Genomic DNA, 18,725 nt, shown 5'->3' on the forward strand with positions numbered 1-18,725 from the left:
ACTTCAATCATTCATTCGATCGCCTTCTATCGAGTCATACGGAGTCATACTACCGTACAACCCTGGTACAGATATAATTGCAACTTGAAATGCTAGAATTTAAGGTAAGCTATTCTTACACACTTATTGAGACATTTGTTTTTAATTTGAAGACACACGTTCTTTGTTAAATGCTGTATAGATAATCGTCGCTTCTACCCTGCTGTTGTGTTTGTGCGTTCGGAACTCAGAACTTTCTCCACTCCCCCAGTCATGGAGCGATGTTAGTTCGGCGGGTAAAATGAATGATCCAACGGCATTCTTGATCGAAAACGGCGTTACTCAGGAAGAAATTGAAGAGTTTCAACGTCAAAGTACGAAACTCTTTGTTGTTTTAAAATCCGTTATTTAACCAAGTTTCATTAATTGTTGCAGGTGGTACTTTGCCTCTAACGGTGGAGAGTCAAGACATGGATGAAAGCCAGAGTCGTAGACTCGTAGCTTTGGAAATATCTTACCAACCTTACGTAGTTCTAAAGGGATAGCCGCAGCAGCAATCGGAATTGGTGCAGCTGCCAAGTTTTTGATAGTTAGTTCAGCTTTCGATAATTTTCGCAATTGGATTCATGATCGTAGACGCCAAACAACCAATATTAAACCTATTCCTGTATACATTGTAAAAAATCCGGCTGAATCACCCAGCCACGTATCACCTCGCCCATCTTATTTCATGTAAAGCTAAACATGTTTGTAGCACACTGTATATATTCTTTATCCTACACACACACCAGCATTATTTTCCATTAACTTTGATCCACGCCAAGGCTTACTTGGGTTAATTGAATCACTGATGTTTTGTAGCTTTCTAAATGAAAATCTCACTGAAATCTGTGATAACAATATATTGACCTATCAAAATATTGTGTGTTCTTAGTTCTTACCATCTCAGATATTCATAATTTCATAGAGAGATTCGTAGTGTCAGAAATATTATTTACAATTTACATTTTACACCACCAGGAGAAGCAATACATTTTTGGCAACGTTGTATTAAACCATTGTTTACTTAAAAGCCCAAAGCCTAATTAAACTTTCATTCATGTTTCAGCTGCTGATTTCTACGGTTGTTACCAAGTTTAGGATTTTGTAAGAAATGAGATATCTGCTGATGTCCTTATCCCCACGTGGCGCTGTGCTGTAAGTTTTTTAAATGTATTTGTAAATTTCACCGTAAATTTCATGTCACTTGAAATTGAAGTTTGTTTAAATCCCAACTATGGATGCTTTATCATTTGTTGATTCAATTGGTCAGATGATTATCTTATGGTTCTTGAGCTTATTGCAATTAGCGTGAAGAAAGAATTTGCTTGAACTAGGGCGAAATGATGTCCAATCCAAAATCTTTAGTATTTAAGATGTGAAAACCACCTTGCTGTATATCCTTTTTAACTGATCATTCTTTGAATGTAAGTATAGGCAGGTATTGGCTCGATTGCTCATGATGTATGTGATTCTAATACAAGTGGTCAGCAGGCAGCTGTGATGAAACCATAAGTAAGTAATACTCTTTTTCAAATTTATTTTGATGTTATTTGATGAAAACAGGATGGTTCGCTAAATTGGGTATGAGCAACTTTGATTTCAAAACTCCTCGCAGTCTGAAAACTCATGTCAAGTTACAGTATGTTCAATTACAGTGTTTGAATTGTGCAAATTAATTTAGTACCTGTTACTGGATTTAACCAACATGCAGGTCTGGCCGTGATGATTTGATGACAGCTGCATCGCTTAATTTTGTATGTGAGTTGTTTTTTACTTTTTAATCTTTTTTTATGAATGAGGACAAGTGAAATATGAGACAATTGAGAAAGTCATTGAATTTATGTAATGAAAGGGATTTCTGGTACTGAGAAGTTGGCAGTAGTGACATTGTTTTATTGCTCTTGGGTTTGTTGTAATTTTTCGATTTCATTGTAGTCGGTACAGGCTGTTGGTTGGCAATTCTGACGGAAACTATTCGGCATTGTGTGGATCGGTGTAGATGGTGAGCATAGATCTTCTGTTATTCTTGTTGAGAAATTTCGCAAATGATGTAAATTTCAATTCAATGGTTCCTGCCGAGAAGTGTACGATATCATGTGGAAATGTTTTTCTGATCGCTTAATTCAAGCATGAAATGCTATGAAATGTGGTTTTCAATAGAACTGGATATGTGGTTTTTATCTTTACCTGTAGGAGTGAACTTACGATTGGGTAACGCAAATGACTTCGAAAGCAGTATTCGCCAACACGAGTTTCAGTCCGTTTCAGTGTTTGTCTGTGAATTGTAAGTGATTTGTATTCTCCCTTTTTGAATATTTATATGCTGTGATGTTTTTAGACATTTGAAACCTGAATATGCTCTGGGTGGAAAACATATTTTACTGAGCTCTTCATTAGACTTGTTTAATTTGCTTTTTGGTAAAATGCAGTTCTTCAGTTTCTGATTTTAAACGTTAGTTGTGATGCTGGCCTGCCTGGAATTCATCGAATGTGGCGGAATAACTGGTGGACCTTCGAAGGTGGGCTGTGCGGTCTTTAAAAAAAATCAGGTTAGTTCATTTCATTGTCTGCTCAGCACCTGAATTCAATATGTTGTCATTTGCATTTGAATGTCGGATTCTCTTCATGTGCTTACATAATATATCAGGAGACAGACACCTGGGTGGTACTGCTTGAACTGTCCAGATCGGTTCTTCCTGGACAAATAGAACATAATTGCTAACGTTAGCTATTACCGTTTCTCTGCCAGGATATGTTTGTGCTTTCTGACGCAGCAACAATGAATACTGTCAATCTAAAATTGGGAGGAATAGCATGTGGAGCATACGTGGTGCTTACTGCCTAGTTGAATTTAAGGCGACGTTCGTCAAACTGGGTATTATGTTTTATTTTATTAAATAAATTCTTTTACAAAAAGTTATCTTTTTTGTTTTGCAGGTAATAAAAAAAGCTAATAGATAAATTTGGCGTTTTGCCCAAAATGCTCGAGCCAAAAAAGTTAATTGGGTTGTTGTTGGAGATGATAGATATACGGTGAAGAATCTTGTCGATAACAGTCGCATTGGAATCTCGTCATGCGGATTAGCCTTTAATGTAAAATTCTTTGCGCGCATCCACAAGACAACTTCAAAAAGCAAGGAAAGTACCATTTACATTCGCTGACCCTGCTGGATATGACCGCATTCAACCCTCCAGGATTCAATTACCATCCAGGTCTTTCACTCCTCGTACTTGTCGGTTTTAATTATTCTTCATAGGGCGAACACAGTGAAATGATCCATCACTTTGTGTACTTTATTAATTGTCTACTTGTCTGTTGTACTTTAAGAAAATGTACCCGTCGTCTAGTCATCGTATTCGAAATGTGGACCCTGTTTGAAGAACAAAAAATTGCTCAACAGCTCACCATCTTCAGCTTCATCTGCATCATCCTCACATCTTTGACAACTTCTAACTTTCTTGCCCAAAAATTGTGGCATAACATCTCCGACATGGCAACAACCAGTTCGCAATTATGGGTAAATAATATTTTTATTAAAGTTTAGTTATGTATCAATCTCACTTTTCTATTTGTTAGAATACTAGTTATTAGTTATTATTAATATTGAAACTAACTGTTTAGTTAACCATAGCGTCGTGCTGCTGTTGGGTGTTGTATGGTTGATGGCTGGGTAGATCACTGGTGTACCGATGTCTCCCTGGTAAGGTGGACACCAAACCACAACGCCGTTACCTAATATCACAGCAACAACTTACGTTATTACAAGTTACTACACCGAGGCCCTCAAGTACTACACCATCGAGGCACCGGAGTATTATACCATAACTAACGCGGCCCCGAAGTATTACTCTCCCCCGAGCTACACCACCAAGGTACCGGAGTACTACACGAATACGTATGCTGCCCCAACCTACTACACCGAGGTTCCCAAGTACTACTCTGTCCTCAGCTACTTACTACACCGATGGCTAAAATAGTACTACTCTGTTCCCAGCTACTACAACGAGGCTCCAGCTGATTACTAAACCAAAACGGTTGTAACCTACACCAAAGCGCCCAAGAACTACTCTGCCCCGATCTACACAACCACAACTTAGGCGGTCAAGTATTACGCAGCCCTAACTTAATACACAGAAGCTGCCTTTTCGTACTACGATGAAAAGAAATACTACACTGATGCTCCAGTTTGACACACTGCAACCTATGCTACACCTAGCTACAACACCGAAGCTCCCAAGTACTACACTGAAGAAGCCGCATATTACACAAGTCAACCACGTCCGCCGCCCTGGTTTACTTCACCGAGGAACTCAAGTATTACTCTGCTCCAAGCTACTACCAAACTAAGGCTCATAAGCATTACACCAGCATCCTGATTATTACATCACTACTTACGCTGCTCCGACCTATACACCGAAGCTCTAAAGTATTCCTATGCCCTGAGTTACTAAACTACTAGAGCACCAATATATTACACTACAACCTTTCTTCTTCGGTAATTTTTTGTTTGCATCCAGCATTTCCATTGATGCTAAAGATATTAATGATATTACTTCAATTTGGTTCTAGTTTACTGTTCCGATAGTTGCAGTCATGAGGTTTACTATTGCATTATATGTTGGTGAAAGATTTTTGAGCATCAAATTTAATTCTGCGTGTTACTTGGTGCTGGGATTATGTTTTAAAAGTTACATTCTGTATTTTATTCAATTGGTATTTTGTCTAAATCGTTCGGATGTTAAAATTTAAGAAGAAAGGAGGAGGAAGTTGGGGAGGGGAGAAAAAATTGTCATTGCCAAATGCTGATTAATGTAGTTACATTAATAAAAATTGGTAAACACCATATTTTATTCTATGTCTGTGTTTACAGTTAAAATATAAAAAAGAAATTCAATAATGACATCAGTAAAACACAAATAAAATTAATTCTTCATAAATCATGCAAAGACTACAAAACCTCTAATGTTAAAGTTCTCTAAATTAAAACTTAATCAAATGTAACTCACCACAACCATTCTGCATTGTCTTCCAATTGTCTTCAAAATAAATAACAGGTAAAAATTAGATCTGGGAAATATAGCAATATTTTACATATTAACTATAACTATGACTTGAATGCAAAATGTTAATTTGAAATGTTGTACATAAAATGCCACAGTTATAATTTTTAAATCCTTGAAAAAAGAAAAAGCTAAGTACTTTGTAAATGCAGACTATATAGTTTAGGGAAGACATAGCTTGCATTATTAGATTGTCCCATTTGATCTCTGTTTACACAAGCACTAAGACTGCACCTAGGTAAACTTCAGCTGAAATCTTCTGAAAACATTGAGCAGCCAAGAATGCAATAAGAATCATTAGCTAAATTTTGTGTTATTTGAAACCGGTTAAACTTACCTCGAAATCCTAATCTGAATTTGTTTTTATTTTGTAAAGTTACTTTTGATGTGTAGTTGTGTACTATGTAACTTCTAAAGGAGCAGACGAAGTATCCCCAAACAACCAGACAACCTGTCACATTCCAATGCTGCTCTCCAATTATCAAGGATCGTAACCTACAGAAAAAAGAAAGATTTATCACAAGTACAATGGTGCAGAATTACAGGAAGAAAGTTAAAGGGGTGATTATTAATTTAATTAGATGTCCAGTTCCTAGAGTGAGGATCGAATGAGCCAGTTACATAATGTTATTGTAGGATAGGGTAGTGTGGAAAGAATTTTTCATCTTCACCATCATTTTGAGATTTACTTAACATTTGCTGTTGCCTTGTAGTATGCTACGGTGAATAGAAAAGCATTCTGAATAACTGGCAGGAAGCACTGTTGCCCAGGTGCTGAAACATCTGCAATCACTTGCAGACAAGGCACATTCCAATACTGCCTTGTCTTCAGTGTAGAAGTTGGATTGGTGAAGTTGTGTGGTTGTTGAAGTGTGTAGAAGTTGGACTGGCGTCCATCATCACATTGGGATTTCGTTTTTTGTGAATTGTGATCTGCGTTGAGTGGCTTCTTGGAGAATTTGGCAGGGAGAACGTTACGTGAGTATCAAAGTTATTTGTTACCTTTTTTTGTCACTTCTTTCAATTGAGCATCAACGAGCTAGAGCAGACATTGTTTTAATGTTTACTTTTAAACGTTTCTCCTTTCTGACGCTAGACGGCATAGCCCTTTGATCATTTTTTACCTGTCAGAATCAGTTTAGTTACGTTTACTTTGCACATCTCTGTAGAGATTTCTCAATGCTACTTTAAAAAAATTTTGGGTGATAACTTTCAGTTTCTGTTCCAGCAACAAAGCTCACTTGTTAGATTTTTAATTATGTGTATTTTTTTTCTACTTCCGGTTTTCTCTTTTCAGTCAGTAGCTCAGTAAATATTCATTCGACTTAGAAACTAACCACATATTCGTGATCCTCGTCAAATTTGTGGTAAAGTTCATGTTTTGTTTTGTACGTTTTCGTACTTCCGGTTTTGAAAATTTTCCTGAACTATAGTTCAGGAAAATTCTCGATTTTGGCCAAAATATGGATTTCGTTTAAATTACACTTAATCGACCCCAAATTTTACGTAGATCACGAATATTTGGTTTATTTGGTCGGTAGCTCAATGGTTGAGGCGCTATCGCTTACTTCCGGTATACTTCCGGAAAATTTGCATAAAACTAGCAAGTGAGCTTTGTTCTCTGCACAATTCTAAAGACTCCTTGTCAGTTTCAGCAAACAGAAATGGTCTTTTTGATTACTTTTTTTTACTTTTGTGACTATCTAAAGCCGGTCAGTTTTGGACGTGTCTAATAGATGGCGTGAAGGAATATTGTGTTGTCAATTGTGGGCTCATGGCGGCTCGTTGTCTAAATCTATCTTCAGCTACAGCTATTTTCTTCGAAAGTTACAAATGAACACATAGGTTCATTCGAGTGATTTCGTTTTTATCTTGGCGTGTTCATGTGGATAACCTTAGTGTTTTTCATGAACTTACAGAAGGAAACGTAGCCTACCGTTGACTATTTTGTTCAAAATGTGCCATCGAAATGACACAGGTAACTACCAACACTAGCTTTATTTACAGTATTGTTGAAACATATATTCTTCTCATCTTCTATTAGGATTCATTAGAATTATCTGCTGTAAGAACTGGACTTGCTAGATCACCAAACCCATCACGGACCAATCTCTCATTCCATCTTCTAGAGAACCTTGGCTAACTGTTTGGCGGTTTCAAGTGTAAGTTCACTTATCATGTCACTGAACTTTCTTTGTTGGAGTCGAATATGTATTCAAAGTATTGATCTGCACTCACATCTATCTAATGTTGTAAGACGATTTCGACTGCAGTATACTGATTACTGTTTAATTATTCTTTTAGATCATAGTTGTCATTAATGACACAAGTTATTAACAAGGTGACTTAATTTTCTTGTTTTTTATTTTCAGGTTTGAAACTATAGGTTTCTAAATTTGCATGACAGACCTTAAGAAAAGTCATGTTGAAGAAAAAAGGACTGACTGACAGTCAACAAGGTATGCTACCTTGTTTGGTAACCTGTTGGCTGCTTCCATTGATTCTCCTGTTTTACTTCCTTAAGCTTGATTTGAGGTATTGCTTTTTGTCGCTTAAATATTGTTGAAAATTATAGTCAAACTAAAAAATGTTCATTCTGTCTACAGGGTAACTCCGCTACTTATCATGGACTTCATCCATTGGTGATGCTGTAATTCAAGAGAATGCTGTCATTCAAGACTATTAAATTGTGTAGTTGTTAGATAAAACAGCTAACCATTGGCCATGTAATCACCCTGGCTGCAGTTAATTAAGGCAGTCTCCCCTGTCTTGATTGACTGTATGTGCGAGTTTCAAAAGCAGTTTATCACCCAAATGAGACAAAAGGAGTTGGTTAGGTTTGTTTTATTTGGGTATAAACTGCTTTAAAATTTGCACAGAAGAACATTTGAATTGAACCGGACGCTTTGTTTATTGAATTTCAACAATTTTAGCTAATATATAATTGGGTTAAATTTAATTTTTTAATTGACTTTAATTTATTTATTTTATCCATTTAATTATTATATTATTTTATAATGTTTTATTAAGTTAATAAATGTTTTAAAGCTTAAATATTTTATTTTTATTGCAACATTTGTACAGAAAGATTTCAATAGCAAATTTACAAGTATAACAAAAAATTGCAGGTTTGACTTTGATACACAAATATTAAGTGAACGAAATAATTAGGGTTGAGGTAATATCATAGGATGACTACAGTTGAAACTTTTGTCACATCATATCATAATGGAGAATTCAATCACAAACCTTGAACTTCCATATACTTAGGATGAAACACATATACAGATCAAATTTGTTATCAACTGGTATTTCACCGGCACAGCAACATCAGGATGACACCAGAAACAGTTACTGCAGGGACTTCAGCTCGATTCAGGATAAAATCTTGAACTGGAATCAGATTACGAAACCGCTGAACATTTACACGATCCTGTGAAAAAGAAATAAATTTGAATTTAGATTAAGTAAACAGGAACTTCTTTTCACAAAAACTTATGAGCCAATACAATATTTTAATTGGAATTCAAAACTTCCTAAATTACAACCCAATATCAAAATCAATTTACCATTTCCAGATGACTACGTTGCTATCAAACTCCAGGATGGCGCCAACAATGAAGATTGCTTACAGAACCTGCAGCTCAACTTGCCTTGAATTCCCTATCAACATCTGGCTGCAAAAAACAACCTGCATGACGGTAATAAAGGTTATTACCAAATTCTCAAATTCTTAACAAGATAATTAAAGAAATCTCTTACCCGAACATGAACTGCACACCAAATAGACACCGAAATAAACTCAAACTGACTTTGAAAACCTATCAAGCAAAAGAAAATCAATGAACACCAATAACATTGAGATGTGAAAAAAAAATAGAGAACTTACGCTCACAATTAAAAAAATGAATGACTCAAAACTCAATTGGTAAGGTAGTGAGTTCTTCAAATTTAAAGCTAGCACCACACTCAACAGACAACATACAGCACTTCCCCCCCAGCACCACAGGCTGCATGCAGAAGCTCATCACAACAGCACATGGTCTTCATACAACAGCTCACCACATCGTTAACCAACTGGCTGCAACAAATCGAAGTGGACATTAAACTGCCTTGAAAAAGCTCAACTTCACCAAGCCATTAATCCTACTTGAAAGGAAACTTAATTAATATCAAAGGACGAAATATTAAGTGACAATGTTAGTTAACTACATCTTAACTATTTGTTACCATCAAACAATCAGCCAGCAAAGTCTACAGGGAAAATACTTCAAAAGTCAAGAACTGATGTGTATCACAGGCAAGACCCAAAGAATATAGGAATTAAGCTGAAGTTCTTTTACTGTTCTTAAAAAACCTCAGCATTTAAATTTTGATAATGGAGCTACAAGTGGCAAAAGGGAAATATAGTATAATATACCTAGAATTATCACAAAAATCTGTGAAAAATTGTGACATTCTGATTAAAACTTCAATTACCTTGAGGATATTTGTGAAAAAGAATGTTGAAGTTGACGGCAGATCACGAACACTGTAACTGACAACACCCGCAACAGAAATGACGTAACCGGCATAAGCTTGCCGCATGTTGGCATGTTGCTAACACCAGGAAGTTGCCCCCTGGAAGACACACTCTGAAGCCAATACGATTACTAAAACAAAACAATTATCTTTTCCGTTGAATTGAAATAATTAATTTACCATCAAACAAAAAGTCTTGCCAAACTCCATTTCAACGCATCTCTACTGGAAAACCACTGCACCCCAAATAGCCTCAACATGGGCTCAATCATCAAACCGTCTATGAAAACCTATAAGCACAATGCAAAAGAACATTTATGAACCAATAACATTGCTTACGTGAAGAAAAAGATTTCAAAATACAATTTTAAAATTATGAAAAAATGAAAGGTTAACTGAAGCTTACGATTGTTAAATTAAACGATCAAATATCGCCTCATAGTTAAGCAACTATTAACTTTAAATAAATCAATATATAGCCCAAAGATTATCACATCGCGAAGATTTCATTTAGGATTATTAAAAAAATAAGAATTTCAATTTCTGTTCCAACCCATAAAATTTAAAATTACAAATCTCAAGATCCTTTCATATTCTTGAAGATCTTCATAAATGCTGTCTTATTATTTAGAAGCAGGAAATAGTTACTTCATTTGAATCAAGAACTTTTATGTTAAACAGTTTAACTTCAATTAATTCTAAACTAGGATGCATGGGCAGCACACATACGTAGACAAATTTAAGGCAAAATGCCGAAAATTTCCTATTCACATCAAAATTGTGTCCCTCTTATTAAAGACTAACCTTAATTCCACGGCAGCTAGCAGGTACACGTAATGCAATGAAGAAGCTTGGACTTCACACCAGGCTGTTAAAAGATAAATAAAAGCTCAATTACTATCAGAAACAAAGTAAAAGAATTTTAATTCAAAGAAAGTCTTATTTCTAAGTAAATCTACATCATAACTTTTACTGTATTAATAAGTACTTCTACATGTCACGAAACGTGCAACACACAGCAAGAGACGACATTTTGGGAAATCGTACGGCAAGCCGCATGATCGGTTGGAATTGCCAAGTCGAAATTGAAAGCCATGTTCCCCGCAAATTGACCAAACAAAAATTTTAATTTAATAGCCTCATAGAATAAAAACAGGACTTACCATTTTTGAGCCGAAAAATATCAGGGGAGAGAGTTTCCTGTAAGAATGAACCAAAGTACCAAACCTTCACGGACAGCGTCTCCGAATGAAAAGAACGACTGAACGAGCGAAATGCGAAAAGGAAAGCAATTTATCTTTGATGACCCGCCCCCCATACATCCATCCAGAATACCAAAACACAGGGCTGAATAATTCAATCCCTAAACACACTGAAATATTTAGCCACCTAGTGACAGTCCTTAGCATCCATGCACCACGGCTTACGGCTGCAGTCAATTGTCAGCTACCTGTTACCTGTTAGCAAGTAGCAACGTATGTTTAATATTATTTATAAAAAAAATAAAAATGAAAATAGCACATGACCTACAAAAGACGTATTTCGTATTTTGTATTTCGGACTAGTAGACATTAATAAGGAACTGCTGGATGACAGAGACAATTATTTCTGTCAGGCACTGACGAGGAGTTTGTTTGGGAAGAGTCCCTTCACGATATCCAAGTCCAAGAAGACGCAGTTAGAATTTTATTGTTGATTACCGAACAAAAGGTAGGTAATAGAAATTTGTTCCTGCTTTATAAAAAAAAAAACGTGACGGCGATTTGAATCTTTTGTCTTAGTTCAGTTCTTCCACAGCCATTGCTCTTTTATCTTAAGAGGCTTAGAGCTATCGTCGTCTTACACTCTTACCTTAAATGTTAAGCAGACAAGCTTGCGGGAATTCCTGTTAAGGTACAGTAATCAACGGAACTTCTTTTAAGCGTGAGAATGGATGAACTGGCGTCCTTTTGTTTCTTTCCCCCGTGTTGGTTTCTCTTTTCCGTTATCTTCGCGAATGTTTCTAAGAATTGAATTAAGATGACGACACCCAAATCTCATTTTGCTAAAAGATTTCTCGGTAGGAAAAACATGAAGATCATGACCGTATACTTTTACCTGCGAGCTTTTTTCTTGCTGGTTTCATGAAAACTTGGCGAATGTAAGCAACCAGGATCGAGAGGATCGATATATAGGCTACACGGGGGATCCGGGTCGGTAGACAAGACGCATTGATTGACAGATGGTATCCATGACTTTCGAAAATCTCAATCGCTAAGACAATATCACCCGGATCCGTCGGATTCCGGGTAATAGGTCTCCACACTTTTGTCTGCAGAGAGTCAGGGACTTATAATGAGAGTTGGAGCCTCCTCCTTTCTCTTTCATGTATACGGTTTACAGTTACAATGTAACATAAATAACAACTAAACACTACTTTTTGAAAATATTAACGAGTAAAGAAGAAAACACCATATATTATACAAACGCTTTCGCCAATACTAATCCAATGAAAAAAATAATTGGCCAATGAGAAATTGGCGAACGTAAGACAGGGGGAGGGATACAGAAAAAAAAACTAAACTTGTAAATGTAAACCATTGAGTTTATTTATTGAATTTTTGCATGTCTAGCATGACAGTCTTTGAGATTTCAGAGAAACAAAATAAGAGCCAGCTCAGAGAGAGTCGTTCTTCAATATTTTTCGGCGCCTTTCTTTGCCAAACGGTCGGCTTTGTTCTCCGCCGATGGAATGTGTACCTAAAGAAAATTTGCTGTTATAAAAGAGAACTCCCAGGATGAAAGAAAGTTGTTATTTGTTACCCAGTTAACTTTAAAATTATCTATTAAATCAAGCAGCTCCTGGTAATAATGCTTATGCTTTAGCGGTGTTCCGTCAGATTTTAACCAGCCGTTATTGAGCCATTTGTAGATCCAGTTGGTCATTGAATCTATTAGATATTGCGAATCTGTGTAAAATGACACGCGTCTAAAGCCTACCAATGAAATATGTTAAATGAAATGAAAACATCAAATAAGATGATTTTATAATACCAAAATCTTTTAAGATTTGACAAGCTCTGATGCAGGCTTTAATTTCCGCCACCTGGTTGGTGGGAGGAAATCCTTCGCGATCCAATGGCTCGCTCACGTTTCTAAAGTATAATACAAAACGTTAGTTAAGACATTTTTAGGTAAATACGTACTGAGTTACATACAAGGGATGATCGTCGCCGAACCATACACCTATCCCTCCCTTAGCATGCGGATAGCCATTAAACGGACAAGCTCCATCAATGTATGTAACAACATTGTCGTGAGAATCAAATATAAATCCTAAAAATGGAGAAAGGAATTAATTCAGACTGGTTTCACACAAATGACTCAATATATTATGGTAATTGATAATTTTTTGTTTTTATTTTTAATTTTTGTAATTAATTGGTACGCAAATTATGTGAGCACTAACGAAAATGATTTAATTGCTATTACCTGGAAAATTCATGTCAGATTTTCACAAAATAGTCCAATTTTTTTCTGATTTTCCTTTAAATGTGTGCAGAACAGACTGCGATAGAATATGAGACGGAGAATCCACTGCAAATGAGAATTCAGGTGCCGTGATCGTTCTTGACCTATATATTATATCATATATTAATCAGAGCATATTTTTTGCTTAATACGTATTTGAACGTTATTATTATATGAAGAGATCAAAAGTGTAACGGGATGTTAAAGGGAAAGGTTGGGGAACTCGAAATGAAATGGTTAAATGTATTAATTAAAGTATTGATTGAGACAGCTAATTATTTTGAAATCAACACTTAGTTGATTAGTCGAATAAAACTTCACAATTCAACTTGCTTCATGCTTTCGTTTGTATTACTGGTATTTAATATCCAAGTCTCAAATTGTTTTAATAATAAGCGAGCTTACAAATATGAGAGCAATCGGAGAGAGTGGCCGGAAGAGATTCTGGACGATAGTGGCTGAAGTGGTGAGTCAGAGCGCTCGAGGAACACTGCTGATACGTCGGGAAAAACTCACGCTATTTGGTACCAGACGTGACTGTACGAAATTCGGCATGTTCAGACGTGCCCGGACGCGTCTAGAGCAGCGATGCCAGTGAAGCTTGTTCGGACTTCGGATAAATCAAGGTCATGGCACTTTCGAGTAGAGCGTGAATTCTTGGAAATAGAATGTGCGCCATAGTTTTATTAGCCTTACAGTTTGAGATCAACACATTGTACCATTTTCACAATTGCGTAAAGGTATTAAAGTGAAATGTGAAATTCACCTTTTTATTTAAAGTCTAATGTGCTAATTTACAAAAAAAAATCTGTTAGGTAATAAAATGTAGTTTGTTAACTTATATGTAGTCGTAAAAATTACAACGAGAAACATCATTATTAAATCGAATATAAATTTGTTTTTAATACGTTGACCCATATTATTTCTTCCTTCTGTCATGTGAGATGCACCCGTAAGAGGCTAACTGTAAAAGTGGGTGGGTCATGGGTGCATCTTGCCTTTAACTAATTAAAGAGACGTGATAGCGCTTTATCACAATGTTTCCAATGTCACAGTTTTAAATAACGGAATAGGAAAACGGTACTAAAGAGAAGGAGAGACAAACAGCAGAATAATAATTTAAATAAATAGGGAAACAGTGAACATACCAGTGGCTGATCCAGTCGGTCTCGTACCGGGGTCAATAACAGGTGAAGAATAGACTGGTTAGCATCGCAAATGCAAACCCTTTATATACGGGAAGAGTCGGATTGTGAACTTGGGTGGAGAAAGCGACAGAGGAAGAAGGCCTGTGTTAAACCCACCCCGCTTACGTTGACACTTCTGTCAACTCAATTAAGTGGAATTTAACTCGGACTTAAAGAGGGTAAAGTCGGAAGATTTACGCGCTGAGGCCGCGTGATTTACGATTTGGATTCTAAACTGTATGGGAAAAAAGAACGAGAGGGGAGAAGGGGTGAAATGGCGCCGACCAGAAGATGTATCAGGCAGGGAACCAGGCATATTCAGATGCGCTTTCATGTCTGCAGGCTAATAACGTGAATTAAGCGAACCACAATAGTCATTTTCTAAAAGTTATACGTTTTATTCAACGTAGTATTCTTTTACCGTAACTATATACCTGTAGAATTGATTTTGGCATTTCGTGTTTACTGGCGACAAACGTCAAAATCATCACAAAATGGTGCCATCTAACGCTCAAAATTACAAACCACGAGAAGAAACAAATTTTGAAATAAAGAAATGGCGCGTCTTCCCGCAATACTTTTTGACAGAATTTTTTTAAAAATCGAGTTTTTAACCGACGTACGTGATCATGAGCTTACACCTTTTTGTCAACGCAATTAACTTTCGACTCTGGGTATCAAAATTTGATAACAAAATAAAAAAATTAATTTAAAAAAAAATTAACAACAGGCAAAAATGACCATGTAAGTGTAACAAACAACTGGTCAACTTGGTCAACTGTCAATGTTTTTTATAACTTGTCTCTCTTGTCCACACCATTGAAATTTAGCCTGAGAGATTAACTTTGCAAATTTTATAAACAAGAATAAACATACCTATTTCATCAAGAATTACCGAGTGCCACACAACTATACATTAAGCAGTTGAGTTTCTGTTCAGCTTTTGTTTCCTTACGACTTAAAATGCAACCGTCAATAGAAAAAGTTAATACGTGCCAGCAGCAAGGGCGGTTGAATGAACTGAACATTTCATAGAACTTGAAAAGTTTATGACTGCCTGCGCACAATGTACACAGCCATTTCAAAAGACCCGCCGTCATCAGCTTTATTTATTTTCAAATTACGTCAAGAATTTCTGAAGCCGAAACCACATCAATAAAATAAATTTCCCCTATCCAGTTCTTATCTCTCAATCTGCTCCCAATAAAACCCTATAAGACGTCATGACTAATGCAAGGTGTAATCGGAACTGTGCATGTGTAAATAACTTGTCCTCTCTCAGCCGCGCAGACTAATAAAAACCTGTCAATGTCTTATTACAACATATTGGAGCCTGAGTCAGCATAGTCAAAAGTCCTACTTTGATCCTTAATTGCGACATGAAAAATACTAGAGTTACGTTAAGTTCGTTTTCCGGTCGGAAGTGCTGGCCACCACCACACCACTAGCTTCCTCCGGATAAAAAGAATCCGTATATTCTGTAACCGGGATCCCGTATTCTTTTCGGGTTGCTCTCATTACGGCACCCAATTCGATTGACGTTCAGTTCCGTCGCGGAGCAATTACTAGTCGCGGCATGCTGTGAACAAAGTCAGTCAGCTCGCCTTTTTGTTGCCTTTGAGTTCGTCATGAATCGCACGTCTCGCTCTTTACCAATGTACCACCCGCTAGCGTTTTTGTGGCTGGGCCTTCTACTAGTTTCCGCCAGTCTCGTTTGTGCTGCAACCCACGGTTGAAAATACTTTTCCTTTATCCTCCCCTCCGACCCTAAATCTGATATAAGAGAATTGCAAATTGAATTGTCGGCACGTCGGGAACTTTAATGACAGCTGAAATCGCGACTGCAAGGTTGTGCCCGGCCCGGCATCGAACGGTGCCGCTAGAGGCCAGCACAGTTCGACAACATTTTGTTTGTGTGATGAGCTCGAAATGCCTATCATCAATATTCAATTCTCGGATTACATTTTCTTCCCTCCAGCTCCCTGCTAACGGTTTATACATAACGCATACTAGGTGCAGCCGATAATAATTCGTCCAGCCGTTCCGTGAATTCCCTCGAAAGTTATCCGGCCGTCGAGGCCTTTTTAGGCGACTGCATGCAAAACTACGGACCCAAGGCAGTGGACCTTGTCAAGGTACTAGACTACTCCGTTATTCGATTATCCCTCAGCTCCTCCGACAAAAAAGAAAAAGAGAAAAAAGGCCAAAGTTTTATAAATAGTTTCTCCGACATTCTCGCAGGATCAGTGGTCGAAGACGGGAGTCTGTTTGGAGAGGATTTTCTTCGGCGACCAACCGGCGTTGAACGAGGGACTGCTGATCCGCATGCTAGCAGCGAGCACGAGTCCGAGTACGACGACGACGAGCCTGAGTGATGCCCCCATTACGATCCTCTGCCATAAGTATTCAGATCACACACACACTAGATGATACAGGACGTCTATAATATAGTCCGCGTCCATTGAACTTGTGGCAGCATAATATCTCAGACTGTAGTACATTCACTGTGTGTTGACTCGGCCTTGCCCGCTCTCTTTGCTCTCTATAGTCACATACCGGACATTGAGAAATGTATTCGCTCCTTCATTGTGGCACTCAAAGGCTGCACTGCCGTCAAAGGTGATGAGGATTTACAGTCGCTGGGAAACGCGTTGTCAAGCGCGCTGAAATACGCCTGCCAACGCGACGGAGATGGCATCGTTAGTAAGTCCGCCCGGCACAAAGTGTTAAAGTTGTTCTAGTTCTTCTTCTTCTTCTGCTTTTTCTTCTTATTGAAAAATAAAACCCCTCTCGCCATATCACAGAGTTTGTCCAAGACGGCGGGACAGAGTGCCTGAAGGAACCGTACGACAGGAGCATACTTGACTGCTTCCAGCTACGCGATTCGCTCCTTCCGCAGCTGCAGCAGCGGGGAAATGCTTCCATTTTCGACGGGGCGAATTGCAGGTAGTAGTAGTAGCTCACTAGACTTTTATGGCCAGGCAATGTTCGATGGCGAAAATGATATGCTCTCGAGTGGCCGTTAATACTTGCACCCGTTTTGGCAGGATTCACCAGCAGAGTGACGACTGCGTCGTCCGCATGTTCCAGCAGTGCACCACTCCGTCCAGCAGCGTCAAACATCTCGTTGGCGGATTACTGGGCGCTTTCATGAACGAAACCAAATGCCGCAATAACAACATCCAACAAGCTTTTAACGACGGCCGCTCTGGAGACACTCATTCGATTGTCCTCCTCTTGTGCATGGCGCTACTACTACACTCATTCGCGTGCCGGATTGCCCAGGCTACATTTTAACGCTCATTTTCCATTATGTAATACGTTGTCAATCCAGGAATTTTTATTTTGCGCTAAATATACAAGCGTCAATGTTACCACATTGTTCTTGGGGGGTGCTGGGGGTTGGCGATATCTCTGTCGTCGTCCGACGCCATTACTTCTCTCTCCCACCCAAAAAATCGAATCTGTCGAGCTAGACGAGCCGGCCGAAAACAACTTCATCTGCTTTCAGATTTCCCCAGCGATGGCGTGCCGAATGATAGATACATACTACCGCCCATGCAGTGCGTGTCTAATTCTAGAATGCCACGGCCCACCAACAACTACACAGCAGCAGCAGCAGGAACAGCGTCTATATAGTATACACACACAAGTTGGTACGGGGAGGAGGAGGCGGCGAAAGAATGGTCGACAGATTTTTCAAACAAGTTTCGCGGGTGACTAGACGCTGGGGCTAAGAGAAATTCTCCGATCTAAATATAGCAGGCGCAAATTGAATCGGCATAAATCATCCTCTTCCCTTCATAGTCTCCGCCAACCATTCCTTTGTGTACACAGTTTATAGTTAAATCGACTCTACGATATACGGCAATCGAAAAAAAAATTTGTAGCTCCGAGAACACTCGAGACGAGTGGGCCGGAACGGTTTTTTGTTTGGGCCTGATTCCAAAACGATAGAAATTTGCATGGCGACGGCCAAGGTGTCGGGTCAAAAACAAGAGGTCGTTGCATACGTAAGATCGTGCAGCATCGTCCATAAAAGCATATAAAAAACGACGGATGACTGGCCACTCTCATCCGCACAACAAAGCCGTCAATATCACACTTGAAAACAACTTTAGCTGGCTGGCAACATTTTCTTTTTTAAAAGCCGGCCAGAAAAAAACAACAGCAACACACTTGCCAAAACGGATCCGCTGTTATCACCATTAATGGCGTTTGCCTGACCCCCTTTTTTGTGTGTGTGTTTTATTTCTCTGCGACGACAAATAATTCACAGTCTCGCTTCTGTTTCATCGAGAGCGATGGGTTGTCACTAAAAGACTGATGGGAAACGATTAGAGCATGCAAATGCGTTTCTAACGCGACGCTCTTGCAATCGGATATTCTCTAGAGATTCATCGGCGCATATCCATCGGATATGAT

At 38.2% G+C, this 18,725-nt stretch overlaps 3 protein-coding genes and 3 long non-coding RNA genes across 42 annotated transcripts in view; 3 read left to right on the forward strand and 3 right to left on the reverse strand.

Annotated features, from left to right (window-relative positions):
* Positions 1-1,088: 1,088 nt before the first annotated feature.
* LOC124193640 lies at positions 1,089-4,865 on the forward strand. Of its 26 annotated transcripts, none has more exons than XR_006874355.1 (12): positions 1,089-1,176; positions 1,456-1,533; positions 1,733-1,779; positions 1,957-2,023; positions 2,215-2,305; positions 2,479-2,570; positions 2,771-2,896; positions 2,959-3,234; positions 3,350-3,539; positions 3,644-3,953; positions 4,017-4,517; positions 4,592-4,865. It is a non-coding gene; the product is annotated as an uncharacterized LOC124193640 (long non-coding RNA). The 26 variants fall into 26 exon arrangements; XR_006874369.1 differs by lacking the exon at positions 4,592-4,865 and adding an exon at positions 1,585-1,660 and having other exon boundaries at positions 1,096-1,176; positions 1,451-1,459; positions 4,017-4,509; XR_006874359.1 differs by lacking the exon at positions 4,592-4,865 and having other exon boundaries at positions 1,451-1,660; positions 4,017-4,509.
* Positions 4,866-6,631: 1,766 nt separating this feature from the next.
* On the forward strand, positions 6,632-7,953 carry LOC124193612. The gene is made up of 4 exons (XR_006874328.1): positions 6,632-7,060; positions 7,127-7,244; positions 7,455-7,617; positions 7,689-7,953. It is a non-coding gene; the product is annotated as an uncharacterized LOC124193612 (long non-coding RNA).
* A 169-nt stretch (positions 7,954-8,122) lies between these two features.
* Positions 8,123-10,904, reverse strand: LOC124193740. Of its 9 annotated transcripts, none has more exons than XR_006874436.1 (9): positions 10,767-10,904; positions 10,408-10,471; positions 9,784-9,893; positions 9,562-9,716; positions 9,313-9,466; positions 8,972-9,163; positions 8,845-8,903; positions 8,652-8,773; positions 8,123-8,515 (listed from the first exon to the last, which is right to left on the reverse strand). It is a non-coding gene; the product is annotated as an uncharacterized LOC124193740 (long non-coding RNA). The 9 variants fall into 9 exon arrangements; XR_006874433.1 differs by having other exon boundaries at positions 8,972-9,228; XR_006874432.1 differs by having other exon boundaries at positions 8,972-9,231.
* Positions 10,905-12,169: 1,265 nt separating this feature from the next.
* The window catches only part of LOC124194078, a 67,004-nt gene continuing 60,448 nt past the window's right edge, over positions 12,170-18,725 (reverse strand). For 2 of the 4 annotated variants that reach the window (XM_046588103.1, XM_046588104.1), the window contains 7 exons: positions 14,262-14,535; positions 13,519-13,769; positions 13,075-13,217; positions 12,801-12,918; positions 12,637-12,737; positions 12,406-12,578; positions 12,170-12,342 (listed from right to left, as the gene is read on the reverse strand). The gene's annotated coding sequence lies outside the window, so the exon portion shown is untranslated. The remainder of the gene's footprint in view (positions 12,343-12,405; positions 12,579-12,636; positions 12,738-12,800; positions 12,919-13,074; positions 13,218-13,518; positions 13,770-14,261; positions 14,536-18,725) is intronic. The other 2 variants (XM_046588105.1, XM_046588106.1) reach the window with 2 other exon arrangements.
* LOC124194825 (ribonuclease H1-like) lies at positions 12,277-13,087 on the reverse strand. The gene is made up of 5 exons (XM_046589209.1): positions 13,075-13,087; positions 12,789-12,918; positions 12,637-12,737; positions 12,406-12,578; positions 12,277-12,342 (listed from the first exon to the last, which is right to left on the reverse strand). Exons 1-5 carry the CDS (start codon positions 13,085-13,087, stop codon positions 12,277-12,279), a joined length of 483 nt encoding a protein of 160 aa, XP_046445165.1.
* On the forward strand, positions 15,830-17,674 carry LOC124194080. Its single transcript, XM_046588107.1, has 6 exons — positions 15,830-16,031; positions 16,314-16,435; positions 16,542-16,702; positions 16,849-17,003; positions 17,105-17,246; positions 17,348-17,674. Exons 1-6 carry the CDS (start codon positions 15,929-15,931, stop codon positions 17,595-17,597), a joined length of 933 nt encoding a protein of 310 aa, XP_046444063.1. The 5' UTR covers positions 15,830-15,928; the 3' UTR covers positions 17,598-17,674.

Source organism: Daphnia pulex, chromosome 5, assembly GCF_021134715.1.
Source record: "Daphnia pulex isolate KAP4 chromosome 5, ASM2113471v1".
In the NCBI taxonomy this organism is placed as follows: Eukaryota; Metazoa; Arthropoda; class Branchiopoda; order Diplostraca; family Daphniidae; genus Daphnia; species Daphnia pulex.

Bases quoted from the DNA above. Each gene is read 5' to 3' on its own strand.
- LOC124194825 (XM_046589209.1), bottom strand. The intron at 12,579-12,636 runs GTATTATAAAAT...TTTCATTGGTAG, and splicing joins TCAAATCTTAAAAGATTTTG to GCTTTAGACGCGTGTCATTT. The intron at 12,343-12,405 runs GTAACAAATAAC...AATTTTCTTTAG, and splicing joins ATAATTTTAAAGTTAACTGG to GTACACATTCCATCGGCGGA.
- LOC124194080 (XM_046588107.1), top strand. From the start codon at position 15,929: ATGAATCGCACGTCTCGCTCTTTACCAATGTACCACCCGCTAGCGTTT. The intron at 16,703-16,848 runs GTATTCAGATCA...TGCTCTCTATAG, and splicing joins ATTACGATCCTCTGCCATAA to TCACATACCGGACATTGAGA. The intron at 17,247-17,347 runs GTAGTAGTAGTA...CCGTTTTGGCAG, and splicing joins TTCGACGGGGCGAATTGCAG to GATTCACCAGCAGAGTGACG.